This window comes from Eleginops maclovinus, chromosome 1 (genome assembly GCF_036324505.1).
Source record: "Eleginops maclovinus isolate JMC-PN-2008 ecotype Puerto Natales chromosome 1, JC_Emac_rtc_rv5, whole genome shotgun sequence".
Lineage (NCBI taxonomy): Eukaryota > Metazoa > Chordata > Actinopteri > Perciformes > Eleginopidae > Eleginops > Eleginops maclovinus.
In genome coordinates, this window is record NC_086349.1 from 23,809,072 (window position 1) to 23,828,048 (window position 18,977).

The 18,977-nt window shown below is 41.5% G+C and overlaps 1 protein-coding gene across 1 annotated transcript in view; it reads right to left on the reverse strand.

Annotated features, from left to right (window-relative positions):
- Window positions 1-18,977, reverse strand: part of LOC134868315 (probable phospholipid-transporting ATPase IIA) — a 35,152-nt gene that overhangs the window by 7,322 nt on the left and 8,853 nt on the right. Inside the window, exons 7-23 of the mRNA XM_063889360.1 lie at window positions 18,376-18,470; window positions 17,568-17,648; window positions 17,102-17,177; window positions 16,366-16,442; window positions 15,546-15,706; window positions 15,300-15,442; window positions 13,316-13,428; window positions 11,767-11,976; window positions 9,732-9,893; window positions 9,196-9,288; window positions 8,995-9,078; window positions 7,482-7,652; window positions 6,005-6,103; window positions 4,137-4,226; window positions 3,772-3,916; window positions 2,472-2,536; window positions 1,393-1,548 (exon numbers count right to left, since the gene is read on the reverse strand). Coding sequence (XP_063745430.1) covers window positions 1,393-1,548; window positions 2,472-2,536; window positions 3,772-3,916; window positions 4,137-4,226; window positions 6,005-6,103; window positions 7,482-7,652; window positions 8,995-9,078; window positions 9,196-9,288; window positions 9,732-9,893; window positions 11,767-11,976; window positions 13,316-13,428; window positions 15,300-15,442; window positions 15,546-15,706; window positions 16,366-16,442; window positions 17,102-17,177; window positions 17,568-17,648; window positions 18,376-18,470 — 2,021 coding nt within the window. The remainder of the gene's footprint in view (window positions 1-1,392; window positions 1,549-2,471; window positions 2,537-3,771; window positions 3,917-4,136; window positions 4,227-6,004; window positions 6,104-7,481; window positions 7,653-8,994; window positions 9,079-9,195; window positions 9,289-9,731; window positions 9,894-11,766; window positions 11,977-13,315; window positions 13,429-15,299; window positions 15,443-15,545; window positions 15,707-16,365; window positions 16,443-17,101; window positions 17,178-17,567; window positions 17,649-18,375; window positions 18,471-18,977) is intronic.

The window sequence follows — 18,977 nt, forward strand, 5'->3', positions numbered from 1 at the left end:
GAGAGTCCAGCGTCACGGACTGACTCTAACGTGTGTCTCGAACCGACGGGGGTTAGCATCACTGTGCGGCTCACGGGTCACAGCTGTGGTCGGTGTTAATGTGAGACATGCGGGGGAGGGCCTCCCTGAAACCCTGAGTCCACGGCGCAGTGAGTCATGGGGGCTGAGGTTGGCCTGGGACATGGGAACCGGACTGGGTATGGTGCCTGGTGTGTGTGTGTATGTTGGAGGCGGGGGGCTCAGAAGGGCACTGCGGGCTCAACCGAGTCATCACGCAGCTCCACCCTACCATGACCACCCATGAAACGTCTCCCTGCCTCACCCCGACGTCTCCCTCCCTCCCTCCCTGCTCACATTTGATTTTAAAGTACTGTAAATAAACACAAGATAAACTCCCTGCCCAAATGTCGACATAACTAACATTCTTTTTCAGACATTTGACTGTGATTTATGATCGCTCCGGCTCCAGGAACCTTAGAGGGAAATTAGATAAAAGCAAAAGGCATCGATGATCTGTTTTTGAGATTATACTTTTTAAATTTGTAATAATAATGAATGCACATCTTGTGACATCTTTGTGTCCTTCCTTATACTCTGTTCTGTGAATAATAAGATAAGATAAGATAAGATTCAACTTTATTGTCATTGCACAGAGTACAAGTACTAGGACAACGAAATGCGGTCTCTGCATTTGACCCATCCTAGTGTTAGGAGCAGTGGGCTGCCATTATGTACGGCGCCCGGGGAGCAGTGTAGGTAACCAGTGTCTTGCTCAGGGACACCACGGTGGCACTTGGTCTTTCGGGGACTTGAACTGGTGACCTTCCAGTTCCCAGGCCAAGCCCCTATGGACTTTGCCACCACCGCCATAATACAACGTTCCTGATAATATTTTGCACATTTCTGCACAATATGATCACTTTTTACTGCTTACCCCATAGTTTTTCCATTTTGAAATTGAGATAAAATTCACTTTATTTCAAATTGTTATTGTGTTTCCTTTTTCATACTTATTTTAAATATTTTATTTAATTCTTTTACAAGAGTTTCTTACAATAGTTTTTATAAAAATCATTGCTATTTGTATAATTTTGTCGAAACCATTGTAGACTTTGATGAGGATTATTGAGTTTGACAGGAATATTTGATTTATTTATTATTAATTGAAATTGAAACATGGATAATACAACTGATAGGGAAATGCTAAAGGTATTGAGTTTGGGATTTAATATCTAATAAGTGCAGATGTTTTCAGTGCTTTGTAAACTTTAGAGGGAGTATTTTGTGGTTTTGCAAACTGAAATGATTGAGCCAAATATTTGACGCTTGAATCCAAAAGCACATTACCACATGCCTGATCTTCACATCTAATGTGCTTTATCTTTACTCTACCTGCATGGCGCTGATGCACAGACTCCTGTGGATGACGAACTGGCTGAGGGCCGCAGATCTCTTGTAGCTGTTGCGCCCGTGCACCATGAGGAGACGGCCCAAATGTTTGAACTGAGTCACGGAGAAGTCTGCGGCCAGCGAGGCCTGCTTTCCTTCCTGTCGGACACACAGAGGGCAGTGAGGGCGAGCTGCAAGAAGTCTGAGCTGACCTGTAGAGCACGCCTCAGGGGTTTTTTATTATTGCACAATGACAGATATACAGACGCATGGTGGACAAATAATCCCTGCAGGCGTGACCAACATCCAAAGACAAACACTTTGGAGATCCCGATTGAAAACGAGATTTAGTATATTCTTTGATTACTTTGTCAATAACTTGATATTATAAATGCCAGGGAAATATTACATGTCCCAAAGAGGTTGATATATTAAAATTGCATGTTTTTCCAACCAAATGTCACAAAACAAACCCTAAAAAATGCAATTTTCTGTCATAAAAGACAAATAGATGCACAGAACGTTAAATAGTTGTGCTTGATCTTCAGGTAATTGAACGGATTTCACATTTTAAACATATGAAGTGTTATTCTTTGAGTTAAAGCTCGGCAGATTAAGTGTTTCTAACTGTTTCTACTAAGCTAAACGTTTTTCAGTTTCCAGCCTTTATGCTAAGCTAAGCTAACTGGTCTATCTTTAATGGATAGATGTAAGAGTGGGATCAACAATTGCTTCTCAACTAACTCTCAGCAAGAAAGGAAAAGAGTACATCTACTAGTCAAAACATTTCTCTAAGTAGTACCAATGCATGAGGTCTAAACTATCCATCTTCAGTGGGAATGCACAGAGACCACCATGAGCAGAAGGCTGATAACAGTCTCTTACTTTTACTCTAGCTCAACAGCATCCTGTCATTTTAGTTTCCTCTGCTCGGACAATGGATCCTCATAGAGAGGAATCATCTGTGCGCTCGTCTCTCTACATGTCTGTGAACGTGAGAGAGATCTTGACAGGAAGCACCAAGTAAAAAATCTGTGAGAGCGGCACATCAATGTGAAGCGATGAGATGGACAGAGTCTTACTTTCCCCTCCACTCCCACGCCACAGTCCGCTTCCTGGATCATGCTGACATCGTTTCCTCCGTCCCCTGAGAGATTACAAAAGCCATGGAGGTGTCAGGATTCACATCGGTGACTCACAGATACAAACCGTTAGTGAGAGTATGAAACACTCCCTTAATTTGGACAGATTAGCGGATAATAACTAAGCCACAGACGGGGAACTACAATGTGGGGAAGTTGGGTGTTTTTACAGCGAATGGGCAATTGATAAGGCTAAAAAAGACAATATTAGCTTTCCGATTAAACAATAAATCCTGTAGAAAATGATTGATTCAGTGCGCTGTGTTCCACTGTTATGCATCACTGTTCATGAGAAGCAGCGAAATGGAAGGGATAATTCATTTAGAATAATAGTTTCTAGGAATCGATTACATCACTTTTAGATTATTTTTTTACTCTGCGGTCCATAATGTTTTAGTACAATTACAATAAAATAACATATAAAATATACCCCCAAGCATCACATTAGATAGAAGAAGATAGAATCGGAGGATGAAACCCTCTTTATTAGTCACATACATGCACACAGCAGAGCACACACAGTGAAATTAGTCCTCTGCATTTAACCCATCCTAGTACTAGGAGCAGTGGGCAGCTATTGTGCAGCGCCCGGGGAGCAATGGGGAGGGGGGATTGGAGGTGTCCGGTGCCTTGCTCAAGGGCACCACAGCAGGGCCTAGGAGGTGAACTGGGACCTCTCCAAGTAGCAGTCCACTTTCCAAGTCTGTTCGGGGACTTGAACCGGCGACCCTACGATTCCCAGTCCAAGCCCCTACTGACTGAGCCACTGCTGGACTGAATGCACACGATGTTAACAATATGTTGTTTATACCTATTTCTCAACCAGATTTGATGTAAATAGTGCGATATCTTTTTTTATAGTTGTCTTAAAATAGTTTTTTTTAATCAGTGTTTTCAGTTTTGTTTTATTTTTATGTCTGCACCAAAAAAAACTATGAGAAATTCCTCATATGTGGTAACCTACTTGGCAATAGACCTGTTTCTGATATAACTGTTAATCTATTCAAAGCATTAAAGCTCAAAGGTGTCATAAATTTATTCAATCTTTATATCTATGCACATTTAAATCAATGTTGTTTAATGATGACGTCTTATCACAGCTCGTACTGGGAGGAATGGTTTGTGGATGCAACAGATTAATGTAGAGAAGGGTTGTAAATGTAAACACACTAAAATAAAATAACTGAAGACTGTGTCCCCTGCTGAAAAGCTGTTGGGACAGTTCCTTTTTTCGACTCACCTACAGCGCAGGTGAGTTTGCCTGTGCGCTCCTGCAGCAGTCGCACTATCTGAGCCTTCTGGGTGGGGGTGCATCGGCAGCAAACCACAGCGGGACACTGACACGCAAGCTCCATGAACTCATACTCGTAGTATTTCAGACAAACCTGCAAAAGAACGGACGGGTTAGGCCAACGCATATAACCGATCTGAGCTGTGGTTGTCCTCTTCACTTACAGTTGCACTCCTACTGCCTCGTAAAGAGCAACTCTCACCACAAACCCCACTTCCAGAGGTGCTTTGGTGGCTGCGATGTTATCAGGCGTCACACAGAAAACATGTCAGAGTTTCATAAAGAGAGATAAGTCAGTGCGAGGAGCGTTTTACCTCAAGCGAGTCCCCCGATATCACCAGAGCGCAGTCGTGTTTTCTCCTGAAGGCGTTGAGCTCCAGGTGGGCTTCCCCTCGGGTTGTCACCTAAGGCAATGATAACCACATTGAATACACACACACACACCACACACACACTCGCAGTGAAGAGTTATCAAGCATGACAATCTGTCAGTGTCAGCATCCTGATTGGGATCACACCGGTAGCTTTTTAAAGAGTGTTTTTATTCAGCTGCAATGATGGCAGGCGTTATACGTCAGAATATAAACGGAATATTTTTATTGCGTTTAGCATTTCTGATCCATCAAACATTTACATTTTATTCTGTTCCTCTACTGGGACATGTCTCCATGCTTTAATGTTCAAAAAGCTCTTTATTGTTCTCATACTGCCTGTGCTGCATCGCCTCTTTTCACCCTCTGTCTGAAACCAGAGCCCAGTCTGCTCTGATTGGTTAGCTGGCCTGCTCTGTTGTGATTGGTCAACCATTCAGAGATGTCCCGCCCCTTAGCCTTTCAGTTCAATGTGAATCATTGTTTTGCAGACATGGTTGTTATTTATTGTTTTTAATTCTGCATTTTATTGTCTTAATTGCTGTTGTTGTTTTGTATCCTTCCTTCTTGGCAGCCCGTACGAATCTGAATTCAAGGTGTTGCTGTGAAAGAGCTTAATGCTCAGTCAGTTTTTCCCAGAGTAAACAATGGTTGATGATGATGATGTTTTAACGATATAGATCTAGCCTTGTTTTAAAGCATCAACCTCACTCTAACGTTGGGCTCATCACAGCAGAAAGAAAGGAGTAATAACTGCAGATAATGAGTCCTTATTGTTGGTAAATGCTTAATAGAGAGGGCATGAAATAATGACATTAAATTGGAACAGCAAACTGGGAAAATACACGGTAACATAAAACAAACACAGGTTCAAATATAGCCCTGAAAAACCTCCAGAAATGCAGCTCTGACAAGGCCCGGCGTTAATCTGTCAGCAGGAGTCATGCTCTGGTATGGATATCCTTCAGCCGCTGACTATTCATACGTCAATCCAGATCAGGCCATTGGTGGCCACCAGGAAGCTAATCCAGATGTATGTGTAGCCGTCAGCACCCCCACCCCCCCACCCCTCCACTGGGACAGAGGTTTTCAAGCCGTGCCAACCATTGTTATTCTCTTCCAGTAACCGCAGTTGTGCGCAAGTTGTAACCTTCCTACATGGCAGGCTCTCCTTTCTACTCTGGCTCACTGCCTGAGGGGAAAGGCAGAACGGGGGGGGGGGGGGGGGGACCGCAAAAAAGAGACCGCAACCTGCAAAACAAATTAGGAAGTGAGCCCTCAGCGTGTTCCCTGTGGGAGTGGTTCAGCTGGTTTCTCCTCTCTGTTTGTTCTCTCTGACAGCGGCGCGGATGCTTTCTCTGGTGGGAGGTGATTTATTCGGCTGTGGATGCTGGCCCGGGCGGTATGTTTAGTTATGTGAGGTTGAATGACCACCAGCTGATGGGTCCGGCCTCACAAAAGGACGGTTGCCCGTGGGTCGAGGGACTCAGGAAACTGGTCTGCATTCAACTGGGATGAACCCTGTGGTGCTGATATCAAGTTTTACCCACTCTAGCAGCTGTAGTGGGTCCATCAATCCATGGGGGCTAACTTTTCACTCCTTGTGTGTTTTACAAAAATATAATTAGTACCAGTCAACTAACAACCTCTGTTTGAGTGAGAGCAGTCGGGACAATGTGAACAGGTGAAGCATTCAGGGATAAACACTACCATCCCAAGCTTTAGTGAGCAAACATATACTGGACATGTGGCTCCTCCCACTTTATATTTATAGAAGAGAGAGGGAGGGGCGTTCCTGGTCCTGCACTTACGCATCTGAAGATGTGGATGTCCTGGTTGCGGGTGATCAGATGTGCGTTCTTCGCCGTGCATGTGGCCGTTTCCAGCTTGTCTCCCGTCAGCATCCACACCTACAAAGAATCCAGAGGAACAGGATTGACTGTTTGAAGAGCAATTCCACCCAACATGTGAAACTACAATCTGTCTGTGGATCACTTTAGAAAAGCTAAGGGATCAAAGAGAGTCTAATCGCTGACCTGAAACTGCTCTCTGAGGATCAAACACACTTACTTTATTGTCGTGCTTCAAACAGAGGAGCAACAGCAGATTGAGATCAGTATCCTAATTCATTCTCAGACGAATTCTCAATGGTGCCAATTTTGATGTGGCTTATTTAAGGTTAGAGCAGGGTTTAAATGGTTAATCAACCCATAAAAAATGTCTTCCTTCAGAGTTAATTTTTCTCAGATCTTGAGATTTGCATAGACAGAATTACACTAAAACAAATTCAGCATTAACATGTCTTACCCAATCAATGTTCCCTATTTAGAAAATCTGGAACTACTTTCTACAGAACAAGTAGTCCCTGTAGTCCTTTCTGTAATTGATACGTTATTCTGTTATGTTTTCATAGCTGTGAGCATCAGGCTCTAATAGCTGTCCATGGCTACTAATACTGGTATGGGATACATTTCACTGTGTGTGTGATGCCATTTACATGTGTCATGATTGACCAAAGATTCGCTATCTGTTCCTTCATTTCCTATTCTCTATCCGAAGCTAAATGCCATTAACCTCCACTGATTTGAAGGCAATAATCACTTATCTTTAAACCTGAACAAAAACCAAACATATCTGCTGTGCTACGACTGGAGTTAAGTGAGAACACGTGTTTTACGTATTCTGGCTGAATATGAAAACACACGAGCCTAAGAATTGCATTGTTGTGCAATATTTAAAACAGGTTCAGTTTGTTGATACTGGTTGCTACGTATCAATTGAATAATGGCTGCTGGCTCACCAGTTATATGTGTTCATTGAGTCTCATACCTTGGATGAACTTAATTGATCTTTATGCGTTTCTTGGTATTGTGTATTGTGTACGTGTGTATTGGCACTGCTTCCATGTTCCCGCTGTTGGACAAATAAAGGATTTCTGATTCTGAGTTGACCGTTTAAATTAAAAGCAGCACCACTGACTATCAGCTCCACGTTTATCACAGTGACTCGTCAGATTTCTAGCTCCCTTGCACCAAAACCAAAAGCTTTTTTCCATTAAAACGTGGGTTGAAAAGCTTCCCGTCAACCATGTGTCGCGTGCCAACCCAAAACCACCGACAAATGTCTCTATAATTCCTCCAAGTTCACTGTAATCTGGGATGTGAAACATCAAGGAGGCGCTTGGATGTGGCTTGTTCCTGGAGGTAGACGAGGAAAACACATGTTCCTGTCTTGTCTGTGTTTTGTTTTCTTAGTTTGTTGCTACTGTGACCTATGAGACCTCCAGACCTTGATTCCTGCGTTGCGGAGGATCTCCAGGGTGGGCCTCACATCCGTCTGGAGCTGGTCCTCCACTCCGGTCAGACACAGCAGCTCCATCTCCATCTCCAGACTCTCGATCACCGTGGCCACCTTCAGAGAGCGGTCATGGACGCTGAGCTTGGCCTGGACGTAACGAGCCTGGGGAGGGATTAGATGAGTGGGAGGAGAGGAAATTACTACAAATTAGAAAGACTCACTGCAATAATAATACACTTTATTTATACAGGACCTTTTCAAACACACATAATGAAATGAACTAAAAACCAGCCGCTAAAAACATCAATAAAACACACAGAGTAAAACAAACAGAATACATAAAATCACATGAATAAGGTTTAAAAAAGTGATTTAAAGCAGCAGATTGAACAAGAATAAGCAGGAAAACAGCCAAAGATTGAGACAAAAAATACAAACTGCGATAGAAATGCATCACACACACATTTGTTACAGATATTATAATGTGTGCAGCATAAATATGCAATAAAAACATCAACATTCCCCTTAACATATGCAGTGTTTGCATGCATGAAGCTTGAAATTCCACTGTGATTTAGGAATCTGGACAATATCAATCGGTTAACGCCCATCTCCAGCGGTTAAGGGCAAAATGTGAGTAAGATAAAGCAAAAACAATCTGAGAGTGACTCATACAGGAACCCAAACTGTGTGTGTGACTCAGTGTGTGTGACTCACTGCTGCCCACCAGCTCTGCTCACACAATTACACTCTTCAGAAACAGGGCCTGGGGGCTGAAGACTGCAGGGGAGACGGCCCTGCCCTGCTCAAACAATGAGAGGGTGTGTGTGTTTGTGTGTGTGTGTGTGTGTGTGTGTGAGTGCAGGGTGTGTGGACTGAAGGGGCCGGGGGTCAGAGGTGAGTCTAATTACTCAGCAAAACACTCTGACATTTAAACGTGCTGAACATGTCTGCATAAAACATCATTAGATATTTGTGGGGGGCAATTTGAGTTTAACGAGTATCTCAGAATCCTTTGATATTCCTGCTATTTATTCTACAACTATGACAGCTTTATTTTACATTATTCAGACCAACTATAGATGTGTAAGTAGTGTCAAAGGTCCTCAGTTTACCCCCAGGCCACTGTGTGCAAAGAAGGCACAGGTCATAAAGGCATACATCTTTATAAAACTCTCTGAAATCAGTGTCATCTTTTGCTTTGCAGACTCAGTTCAAGGATATCTCAATTTAGCCTGAACCTAACGGCAAGATGCTTCTGTTTGTGGTTCATACTTACCTTTTCAAGGTTTGTTTCCTGGTTTCCTTTCCTTCCTTATCGACTATTTGTCCTTGCTCGTGTGTTTTATGCATAGAGATGTTGTTTTTGATAGGTACTAATGCCATTTCTGTATTGGTTTCAATGACAGGACTGTAAATTACCCTTTCAGGCTTCCTTTCGCTCTCCTTTATTTTCTCCTATAGTAATTTACATCTTCATTATGTGCAAATAAAATGCACTCACCTCAAAGTCTTGATACTGCTCCTCTGTCAGGGACTTCTTTGACACCACAAGGACCCTGAGGCCCTCCCTCGCCATGTTCCCGCACTGAAAACAAAGTCAGCAACATCTGGATTAGCATAGAATCAAATCTGTACATTAATATATAACAGTGATACCATCACTATTGTTCATCATGTCTTGTGGAAAAAGCTAGAAATGTACCTCCTCTTCCAGCCAGTCGTTATACTGGACGATGCCCGCCATCACCACGTCTGCCCCCTTCATGTAGAACGTGATTTCTCCAGTAGATTCATCCTGGGAAACACACAGAAACATACAAGGAATATAAAAATCTGATACACCTTCAACAAAAACAACAAACAGTTTATGCACTATTCAAGGATTTTGTGTTGCCTAGAAACTATTTTGGCATACAAGAGGGGTTTCACAAAGCATTCAAAAATATTATCCTAAGGAAGTTTTAACATCATGGCTTCCTGAGGTAAATCCCAGCCAACAAAAGTAGTTAGTCATCAGACTTAGTCAGAGGTGAGGAGGTGAGGTTTCTCACAGATACTGAGGGTTAATATCAATCTGTTTTTGATTTGTTTGTCTTATTGAGTCCAAATCGCCCACGTAGCAACAACCACCGACAATCTTGAAGTAAGAAGTTCATTCAATGTATTTTAAGCACATATAAAGCAACATAAACCACCTGCAATAAACTGACAGACAAACCCAATGAACTCGTCACTCACTCGCACGATGATGCCCATCCTCTTGCTCTCGTAGGTGAAGGGGAATATCTGCAGGATGGTGAAGTTCAGGATTTGTCCAGTAGGGGTCCGCAGCTGCATGGAGGATTGGTCTCTTCCCACCAGAGTGAGGCCCACGCTCTCAGTCCACTGCACCAGCGACACCTACCACCACCACAGGGAAAGGGCTTTAGAGGCTGCTCATTTAAAACAGATGGACAGGCTGCAATATTCCTCTGATGGATCTCATTTCAGGTTTTTAATCAAATAATAAATAATTTCACACAGCAAGATAGAAAAGTGACCACTGCTTTGGGTTTTAATGTTCTCATTGGGGGATAAACAAATAATCAAAACTGCATATAAATTGCAATGTTGATTATCCAAATCCAAACGCAATATTTGGCAAATGTGTGAAAATATCTGCATGAAGTATCATCGTAATGCTCATAAAACCTGGCATAATATCTGCATTTTCTCTAAAGTTTTGCCCTAGTTCTCATGGTAAAGCCTTTCAATCGATATGTTCCATTACTTAAAATACAAAACAAACTATTAAAAGGCACTTTAAGGACTGAGCAGAGAGCATTTAGTCTTAATCAATAGCGCAAACATTTTCAGCACTCAGCACTATTGATTGATAAGCTCCGTAATTGTCCGTTTCTGAAGTGAAAATATAGTTTTTTGTCTCCTTTCTGAAAGACGGCTTCCAGTAAATCAATGTTACGTGAGTGAGGGAGAAGAAGAGGGCTGATGACGATTACTCAATAACTTCCAGACCTGAAGTCACTTCACATTTCCAATCCATCATTCATCTTCTGACAGGACTAATAGCCCAGAGGCCAAATGGACACAGATGAGAGAGAACAACAAAGTGTCCATGTTGACCTTAAACCACACAGTCTTTATTGTTGCGAAATTACTTGAAAATACATGACCATGTAGTCTGACAATGCCAGACCAGGAGCACGTTCCCGTCAGAAAAGCTCTCCCTACCGTAATGTTTGCTCATGTATTTTGGGAAATAAGACTTAGTCACAGTCTAGAAATATTCAATTACGTGGAATTGTTGGATCTGGTTTATACCACCACAGCATCTGAATCTAATTCAGCTGCAGATTTCAACGGAATAATACTGCATCTATTTGGCTTGACTGAGAACAATCACACAACTGACATTGCAGAGGAGAGTGACGCAGAACTATCTCGGATGGATAACGCGTCATTTTTATTCATCGGTTTGATTACTATACGCAGAGCAAAGAACTTTCATCATCATTGGCATGCAGACATCTTAGAAGAAGCAGTGGAAATGTATCAGTTTGTGTCCATAATGCTCGTAACCAAAACCAGATCTATTTAAAAGACTTCCTGTAAGCTGCTGGAAAGCAAACTGAATCTTACTGGTTTCAAAATGATGCAGCTTTCAGGTCAAATAAACGGTTTCTATCCATGCTGACCTCAAACAATGAAGCAGCTCCATTTCCTTCCCCCAACATAAACCACAGTGTTTTAATCGCAGCAGACGTACCGGCTCTATTAAAATGGTGCTATCAAAGGGGAAATTCTACAGGGTGTAAGTGCGAGGGGCTGGGGAGCCCATTAAGGAAATCCGTATTTACATCGCAGGAAATGGATACAAGTCGGATTCCTGCAGCCCTCTTCCTGAAGTTCAAACAATTCATACAGATCAAGGACATAAATATGGGAGGTTATTATGGCTTATGAAATCAGGGAAGACGCTGGCGATAATGGCCCTTACTGAGAGAGAGACACCGTCTTGAGATCGGAAGTCTGTTCAATGGTTGTCCTTGAGAAAATGATGTTCAAGCAGATTAGACGTACATTTCCATTCATGCCGAGATGACGTGTGTGAACATATATGTCCTGTGTGGTGTCTGTGTATTCAAGTATATAATTAGATGGATATACTGCAGCTGATAGGAACATGATTGTCTACATGTATGCTTGTAAGCAGGACAAAAGGAGAGAGTTCTAGTTGGTTTAGGATATAAGGTTCTGTGTCGGACCCTCGTACCTCATCAGGGCTGGAGGCCTGGTACACCCTGCACGTGTCTTCGTAGTGCTGCTCCGCCTCGGCCTGGTCCGTCACGCCGTTGGCCTCGTACACGGGCGTCACGTTGTGCACCAGCGCGATGGCCTTCACCGCCTCGTGGACTCTGCTGCTGATCGTCTTGCGCACCTTAGTGGCTGCTGGAGCTCTGGAGGCTGGAAGGTCATGGGTGGGCTGCACAGAAATGACAGTAGGAATTGTGAAACGAGGTATTCCATTTTCTAATGGGACTCTTTCAAAGTGGTTTCAAGGTTTATCTTTCAAGTGAGGGCAGCTATTGTAACCAGCACAGCTAATAATCTGTACTGACAATACAAGCTGTATGAACACACTTTATGGGTCATTGGGACATTTTCTGTCCCACATACTTTATGAAATGTCAAATAATCCAAAGCCCAAAATGCTTCAACATGCACTTGATGTGTTATATATACTTTTCCTAAAACAAAATAAAATGCAGTTGTAGAAAAAGGGGTTTGAAATTACTATTTTAAATATCAAAAAGCTCTCAAACTGCCCCTAAATTGGGCATTTTGAGAGCTTTTTTTTGTCAGATAAAACATTTTTATTTACTTTTCTTTTGCTATTATTGTTCCTTGCAACCCCTTTTCTATAATTAGAGTTCAAGAGTTGCATTTTCTGCAGAAATATTCATTATCTTTAGTCAAATTAAATGTTTATGCATCGTTTAGAACGATCTACTGTATTTTCCCCGGAATATAAATTGCCTTTTATGTATTGCCAGCATGTAGCCTAAGCATGTTGCAAAAACAAACTATATTTCTAAACAATTACCTCAAAAATATGTTTAAATTATAGTTAGATCAAGAGGTTGATAGACATTTCAAAGCATATCGTTCTAGTTCACCATTAAGCTGATAAGAAACAAACAAACCATACAATAAAAAGTGTAGCGTTGATGCTTGAGCTGGACAACTCCATTTTTTTAATGGTATATTACCTGTTGCTTCTCAAATACATAACAGGAAATTAGAAAACCAATTGTGGATCAAATGTTTGGATGTCTAAATTTTGACCCTCATTTTAAAATAGAGATTAGTAACTGGAGTCTGAGAAACGAGCCGCTTTGCTCTCGGCAGTTCCCATGATGCTGAGATAGCGGCCTGTAAACACAACCAGATGTGAGAAGTACATTTGAACAATTTGCTTCTGCATTGTGCCCGTGCTATTTTTAGCCGCCTGTGCGTGCCAGGGGTTAATGGCGGCGTCATTTAAGGAGTCCGGTCAGTGCTTTGCTTGTGGGCTAATCCTGTTTCCTGCTTCGCTAACCTCTGGTGTCAAGGGGGACAAAGAGTGTCATCTGAGGTCAGGAAGCATTCAACCAAACAATAATCACAAACCGATACGCTTCCTAAAACAATGCTCGTGGCTGTTTGTCCAAGCCTTTCCCAAGATTTTGGAATTTCAATCTTTTCTTCTCTGTTTGTTTTCTCTAACTGTTGTGAGTGATACTCAGTCGTCTCTTCTCGCTGCGCAGACGTGTTTTTCTTACCTGTGTGTAGGCGCTGAACACATGGCTCTGCACTTCATCCATCGAGTCCATCCCGTACGCCACGGTGCCAAGGTGGAGGCGCCTGAACACCATTTCATTCAGAGTGAGAGTTCCTGGTACAGATTGGATTAAAAAGCTGTTAAAAAATGGTGAATCCCTAAAATAACAGATTGATTTAAGCATCCTGTGCTACATGTGATACCTTTGTACAATGATTGAAAGAAGGGCTGCACAATTAATTGAGATTTGATCAAAATCATGGACTAGTGTAATATTCTAACCGTGAAAGGGTAAATAAAGTACTATTTATGGGCGTGTGTCCTCACCTCTGTCTCCCCCTTTCAACGTTATCAGTTCAATAAAGACACTGGATGCCCGAAAATCCTTTTTTGTATTATTAATATATTTTGAATTAAGTATAGTGGAGCTGTAGAGATATCCCACCAACAACAGTACCAAACAAATAAGTTTGGCAAATATCCTCCAAAAATAATCGCCCAAAGATAATTTATGTATATATTTAATGATAATGAGAATTATGATGCAAAAAATGATCAATTTGTGAAAGTTAATTGAAAAATAAGTCAAAAATAATCCCAATTAGTACTTTTTTTATTATTATGCAGCTTTAATTGATAGACAAAAATATGAAATGGTGTTTTACATTTTGGTTTCTAAATGATTGTGCTTTTAAAACATCTGAAATGTCATTAAATGTGTGGATTAAATGAATAAGATTGCACCAAATTAGACCTAACATGTTTGTGGTACAGCAGGAGGAGGGGGTGACTCCTTGCCCTTCTTCTCTTTTCCTGTAGTGGCATATTTATGTTTATGTCATCTTGTGAAAAAGACTGCAAAACGTAAATAAAAGTTGGTCACAAAGATGTATGAAAGAATGTCTACAGTGTTTGGATTTAGAAGCAGTCACTAAACCAGAGTGAGCCTGTCACTTATGGTGATTCGAAAAATCTGGTGAGGAAGCCAGAAGCCTCCCCTCCGTATCCTCACACTCACTTTAAAAGCATTTTCCGCCAGTATATCAAAAAGACCTCAGGGGCTTCGCGCGTACATTAGCCTGACCCGCGGACCCCGCCGGCCTTATCACGCTCTGGATCGGGGGGGCTGATCACTTTATTGGGCATGAGGGCTGTAAATCTGACGTGTAACACCTCGCGCCTGAGGAAGTGCACTGGTGGAGGTGTTGTGCTCTGAAGGTGTGTATGGAGGAGAGGCTTCTTTTATGATTTAAGGGTCCAATAAGTAGCAGAGAGCAGAAACCCCACCGCAGAGCCAAACCCCCCAGGGAAGGAAACGACTTAACTCTGTCCTACTGGATACTTCCTTGGCAAATCCTCTGCACTATAACTCCTCTCTTTACTGCTCCACACGCTGGCTCCTGTGCTTCCATAAGCCCAAGAGTAATGCTTTTTAATATAAAGTGCGCTGCTTTTAACCAGAGTTGGATACATTGACTCTGAGTACTGTACTCAGGTACACATTTTAGGTACCTGTACTTTATTTTCTCTACTCCACTACACTTCAAACTGTAATATTTTCCTTTTTACTCCAAAACATTTATATATTTTGCAGATTTACTTCCTGATTTTTAGACAAACCCTCAGGAGGAAATTGTCATATGTAATGCTTTGATTATGATTTAACTACCTAACATAATATTTAACTACCTTAAACAAAGAGGAGGTTGACAACATATAGATTTTGCAACATTTTAGCACATTTGTGAGAACATTTTACACTTCCAGATTCTAAAATGTGAAGATTACTGCTTTCCCCTTTAAATCTGTTATTATATTACATCACTTTGTCCTGCAACAAGTACTTTTCCTCCTTACACTTTAAGTACCCTTCTTTATGAGGTACTTGCACTTGGTATGGAATGTTTTTACAGTGTAGTATGAGTACTTTTACTTAAGTAAAGGTTCTGAAAACTACTTCCACCCCATGCTCTTTACTGTCTAACCTGTTTTGTCGGTCAGCAGGTAGGAGATGCGTCCGAGCTGCTCCGGTATGGTGCTCGCTCTCACCACCGTCCCGGGGATCTTGGAGTCTTTCTTAATCATCCAACTGAAAACCATTTTTCCCATATCCAGGTTCACACGCAAACTGCATCAAATAAAAACAGAAAATGAGTGTTTTATTCGCCTCTCACATGTACCAAGAAAGCAAGAATGCATGTGTCTTTAACATCCAGGATAGGGAGTCGTACCTGATGGGCACGATGTTGGAGAAGAGCAGCAGGAAGCGGACGATCTGGAGATACCACCGGCCGGCAAAGTGCTGCAGGGCCACCATGACCAGCGACACCACCACCAGGGCCCCGAAGAGGATCTTAGTCAAACAGTTCACCTCCAAGTCAAACAGACCCACCTACAGTGAGCAACAGAAGAAGAATTTAGGAGTCAAATAATGTAAAACCAATCTGTGTACGTACAATATACAGGTCTAAGAAAACTGTAAATGTAAAGAGATGACACAATTATTTTATTATTCTACGGATGAATCCCTTCAAAACCTTTGTATAAACTAGATTACATTAGATAAACTTTATTAATCCAAAGTGTGGATATTTTTTGGGGGTCAAAGCAGCTTTTTAGGCCTTACACATCGATTTAAAATATCAACAATACAATAAATATTGAAAAAGTAAACAAACAAACAGGAACTTAATTCATATCAACATAAATGCACAATATAAAATATACAGAATAAGTTACAATACCATACGACAGACTAACCTTCTACCAAAACAAACATTTATAAGGGAAGGACAGTATATACATTATAAACAAGCAGACCAAAAATATGCCTTTATGAATAAATCTGGCATGTTTGCAAGATGAACTCAAGGGCTCATGTTGATTAATCTGCATTGTTCCTTTTCAAACAAACAAAAGCAATAAGTGTCAGAGTGATTTAGTTTAAAATATAAATGTGAAAGCAGTGAGGTAGGGCGAGCAGTGCAAATTGTAATGTGTAAACTAAGTGATCTGGTGTTGGGGTTCAGGCTCTGCTTCACACTACTGTACCTTGTGCCGAGGGTTGGAGGTGTTCATGACACTGCGCAGCTCCCTGCCGGTGTAGATCACCACCCCCACCACCGTGCCTGCAGAGAGGGAGAGGAAAAAGACTGAGAAACTGCCTCAGGTCAATTTATAATTAAGGTACAACATAAACCAAAAAGAAGTTTCCCAGACTTCAAATCTAAATGATGTGGACAGGAAGCAGATTTACAATTGTTCAATGGATAACATTTAATAGTCTATAGTGACAATAGATAGGTTTGCAACTTCATGTTTCCTACTAAAGAAGCACACTTTCTTTACCATTAGGGGAAGCAGGGCTGCACCATTAATGAAGAGGTTAGCTCAGGCTGGTAACTGATTCAGCAGCACCAGAAGTGAATATATCTGCACTTTCCTTGTTGTTCGGAGTTTGAATCTCTATAGTTTTTGCACTAAATGTAAGTTGCTTTGGGAAAAAGTGTCACGCCATGATCATCTTAAATATATCTTTCAATGACTATGAGAGTAATGTTGAATCTCTCCAATGTTGGGAATCATAAACCAATTGCAATATCAGTAGAGAAATAATCACAATCACAGATCTGTTTTTTAAGTGAGCAAAATGTCTAACTTCTTCTGTTTTTGGTTAGACCAGTCCTAGCTTCAGTCCGCCTATATGCCCTGAAGTCAAGAGCTGGTCCAGGTTACTTCCTGGGTTTGAGCCCCCCCCTAACAGCGGCGCCCCAGGTCAGTTATTTACCCGAGGCAACAACAGTGCTGGCCCACAGCGTGTTTTCAATGCTCAGACTCTCGTTGACCGGTGGGTCTCCATCTTCCTGTAAATGACAGATTGTTTTGTTTGTTAAAGAAGATCTGCAAACATCGCTGCCCTCATATATCCGTCATCTGACAAATATTAGGATAAGGAAGAAGAAGGCCATCTTTGTTCTTCCAAAAGGTTGCATGAATTATGGATCTTATTGGCCTAAACTGATGACTCATCAGCAGTTTTAAATAGTGAATTCAATCATTTTAAATCAATGTAATACTAAACATCAGAGAGAATTCTGCAGGCTATAGTACAGTTTAGGACTCTTTTGGATTACCTGCTGTATGTGAAGCATTCTGCTAGATGTACTCATTCATAGAGTTGAGATCAAATGGAATTAAAAAGGAAAAAGAATTGATAAACAGACGTTGAACAGAGTGTTAGCGGTAGCACTCACCCTGGTGAAAGTTCCAATAAAGTTATGGATATCAATGTTTGGTTCTTCTGCGTACACGTACGATCTGATTAGTAGAAGGTCCTGCAAACAATCGAAAACATATTGAATCACTGCTAGGAAAAAATGATTGAAGTAAGACCAATAGTTGAGAACAAGACAAGAACAAACAGGGTGTTTTCTTAGATGCTCATCAAACATCCTGTATCCTTCTCCTAGGATCAATCATTTACACGGAAAACAAATGCTGTTATTATTATGTAGTTTGTCAAAACTACAGCTAAATGTCACAATCCTGCTGATTTGATTTATTAGTTCATTGGATAGCAATGCAAACAAAGTCCCACACTGCTTAACCACCCAGACACCAATTCTAGACTAATGAAAATAAATCAGTTAATAAACTCATTAAAACTATGATATTGAATTTGACTGTGTCACACCATGTATACCAGTGTGTGTTACAATAAGGCACTCGTCTTACAAGTGTTGCCTCACTCTTACATGTGTAATACTTTTTTTATTTTATGAATATTTGCCTTTAAAACCCCAAACTGGTCAAAGACTGATGATCATGGAGGGCGTAAAGAGCGGGCCTGAGGTTAACCTTTGACCTTCCAGTCACTCTGTGATGAGCGGCCCACCCTGCACTCAGTTAAATCACTCCTCTGTCCTAATGACGTGCTTCTCCCCGACCGCAGTGCAATTACATGTCTTCATCAGCACTTATCTCGCTGAACATAAAGCACAGCAGTGGCACAAACACAGCATGTAATCTGCTCCTGAACCTCTCCTCTACTTTGTGACTCACGGCAGCAGTTGGCAGCCTCTGAGTGCAGGCCACTGGGAGGCGTAGTTTCCAGTCCGTCTCTCCATCCAGCTGGTCAGTGCGCAGGAAGCAGGAGCCTGGGGAGGAGAGACAAGCCACTGAAGCCTCATGGAGGAAAAACATTCACCTCTAGGGGGCAACAATAGATAAGCTTTTATCCATCTGAATTTCAGCAGATACAATAAGACTATTTCACAGTCAGACTACTGTGCCCATAACAATACATTATGGATTCAAAGACTTACGTTTCAGCAGGGTTTGGGAAAACTTGTCTATTAACTAATCTTTATAAGACTGAACTACTGTAATGGCGTCTTAGCAGGTTGAGTCAGACAGCTGCATGTTGAGTTCTGAATAAAATCAACCAGGGAGATTTGAGGTCTTTACACTGGTTCCCTGTATGTCAAAGAAATGACTCCAAAATATAATTATTGGTTTATAAAGCACAGGATGTTTAAGGGTCAAAATACATTTCTTATCTTCTGCTGCTTTATCAAACATCTAGATCGTCTGGTAAGGGTCTGCATTCTGTCTGCAGAGTCAAAACTAAACATGGAAAAGCAGCATTTACTTATTTAACTCCA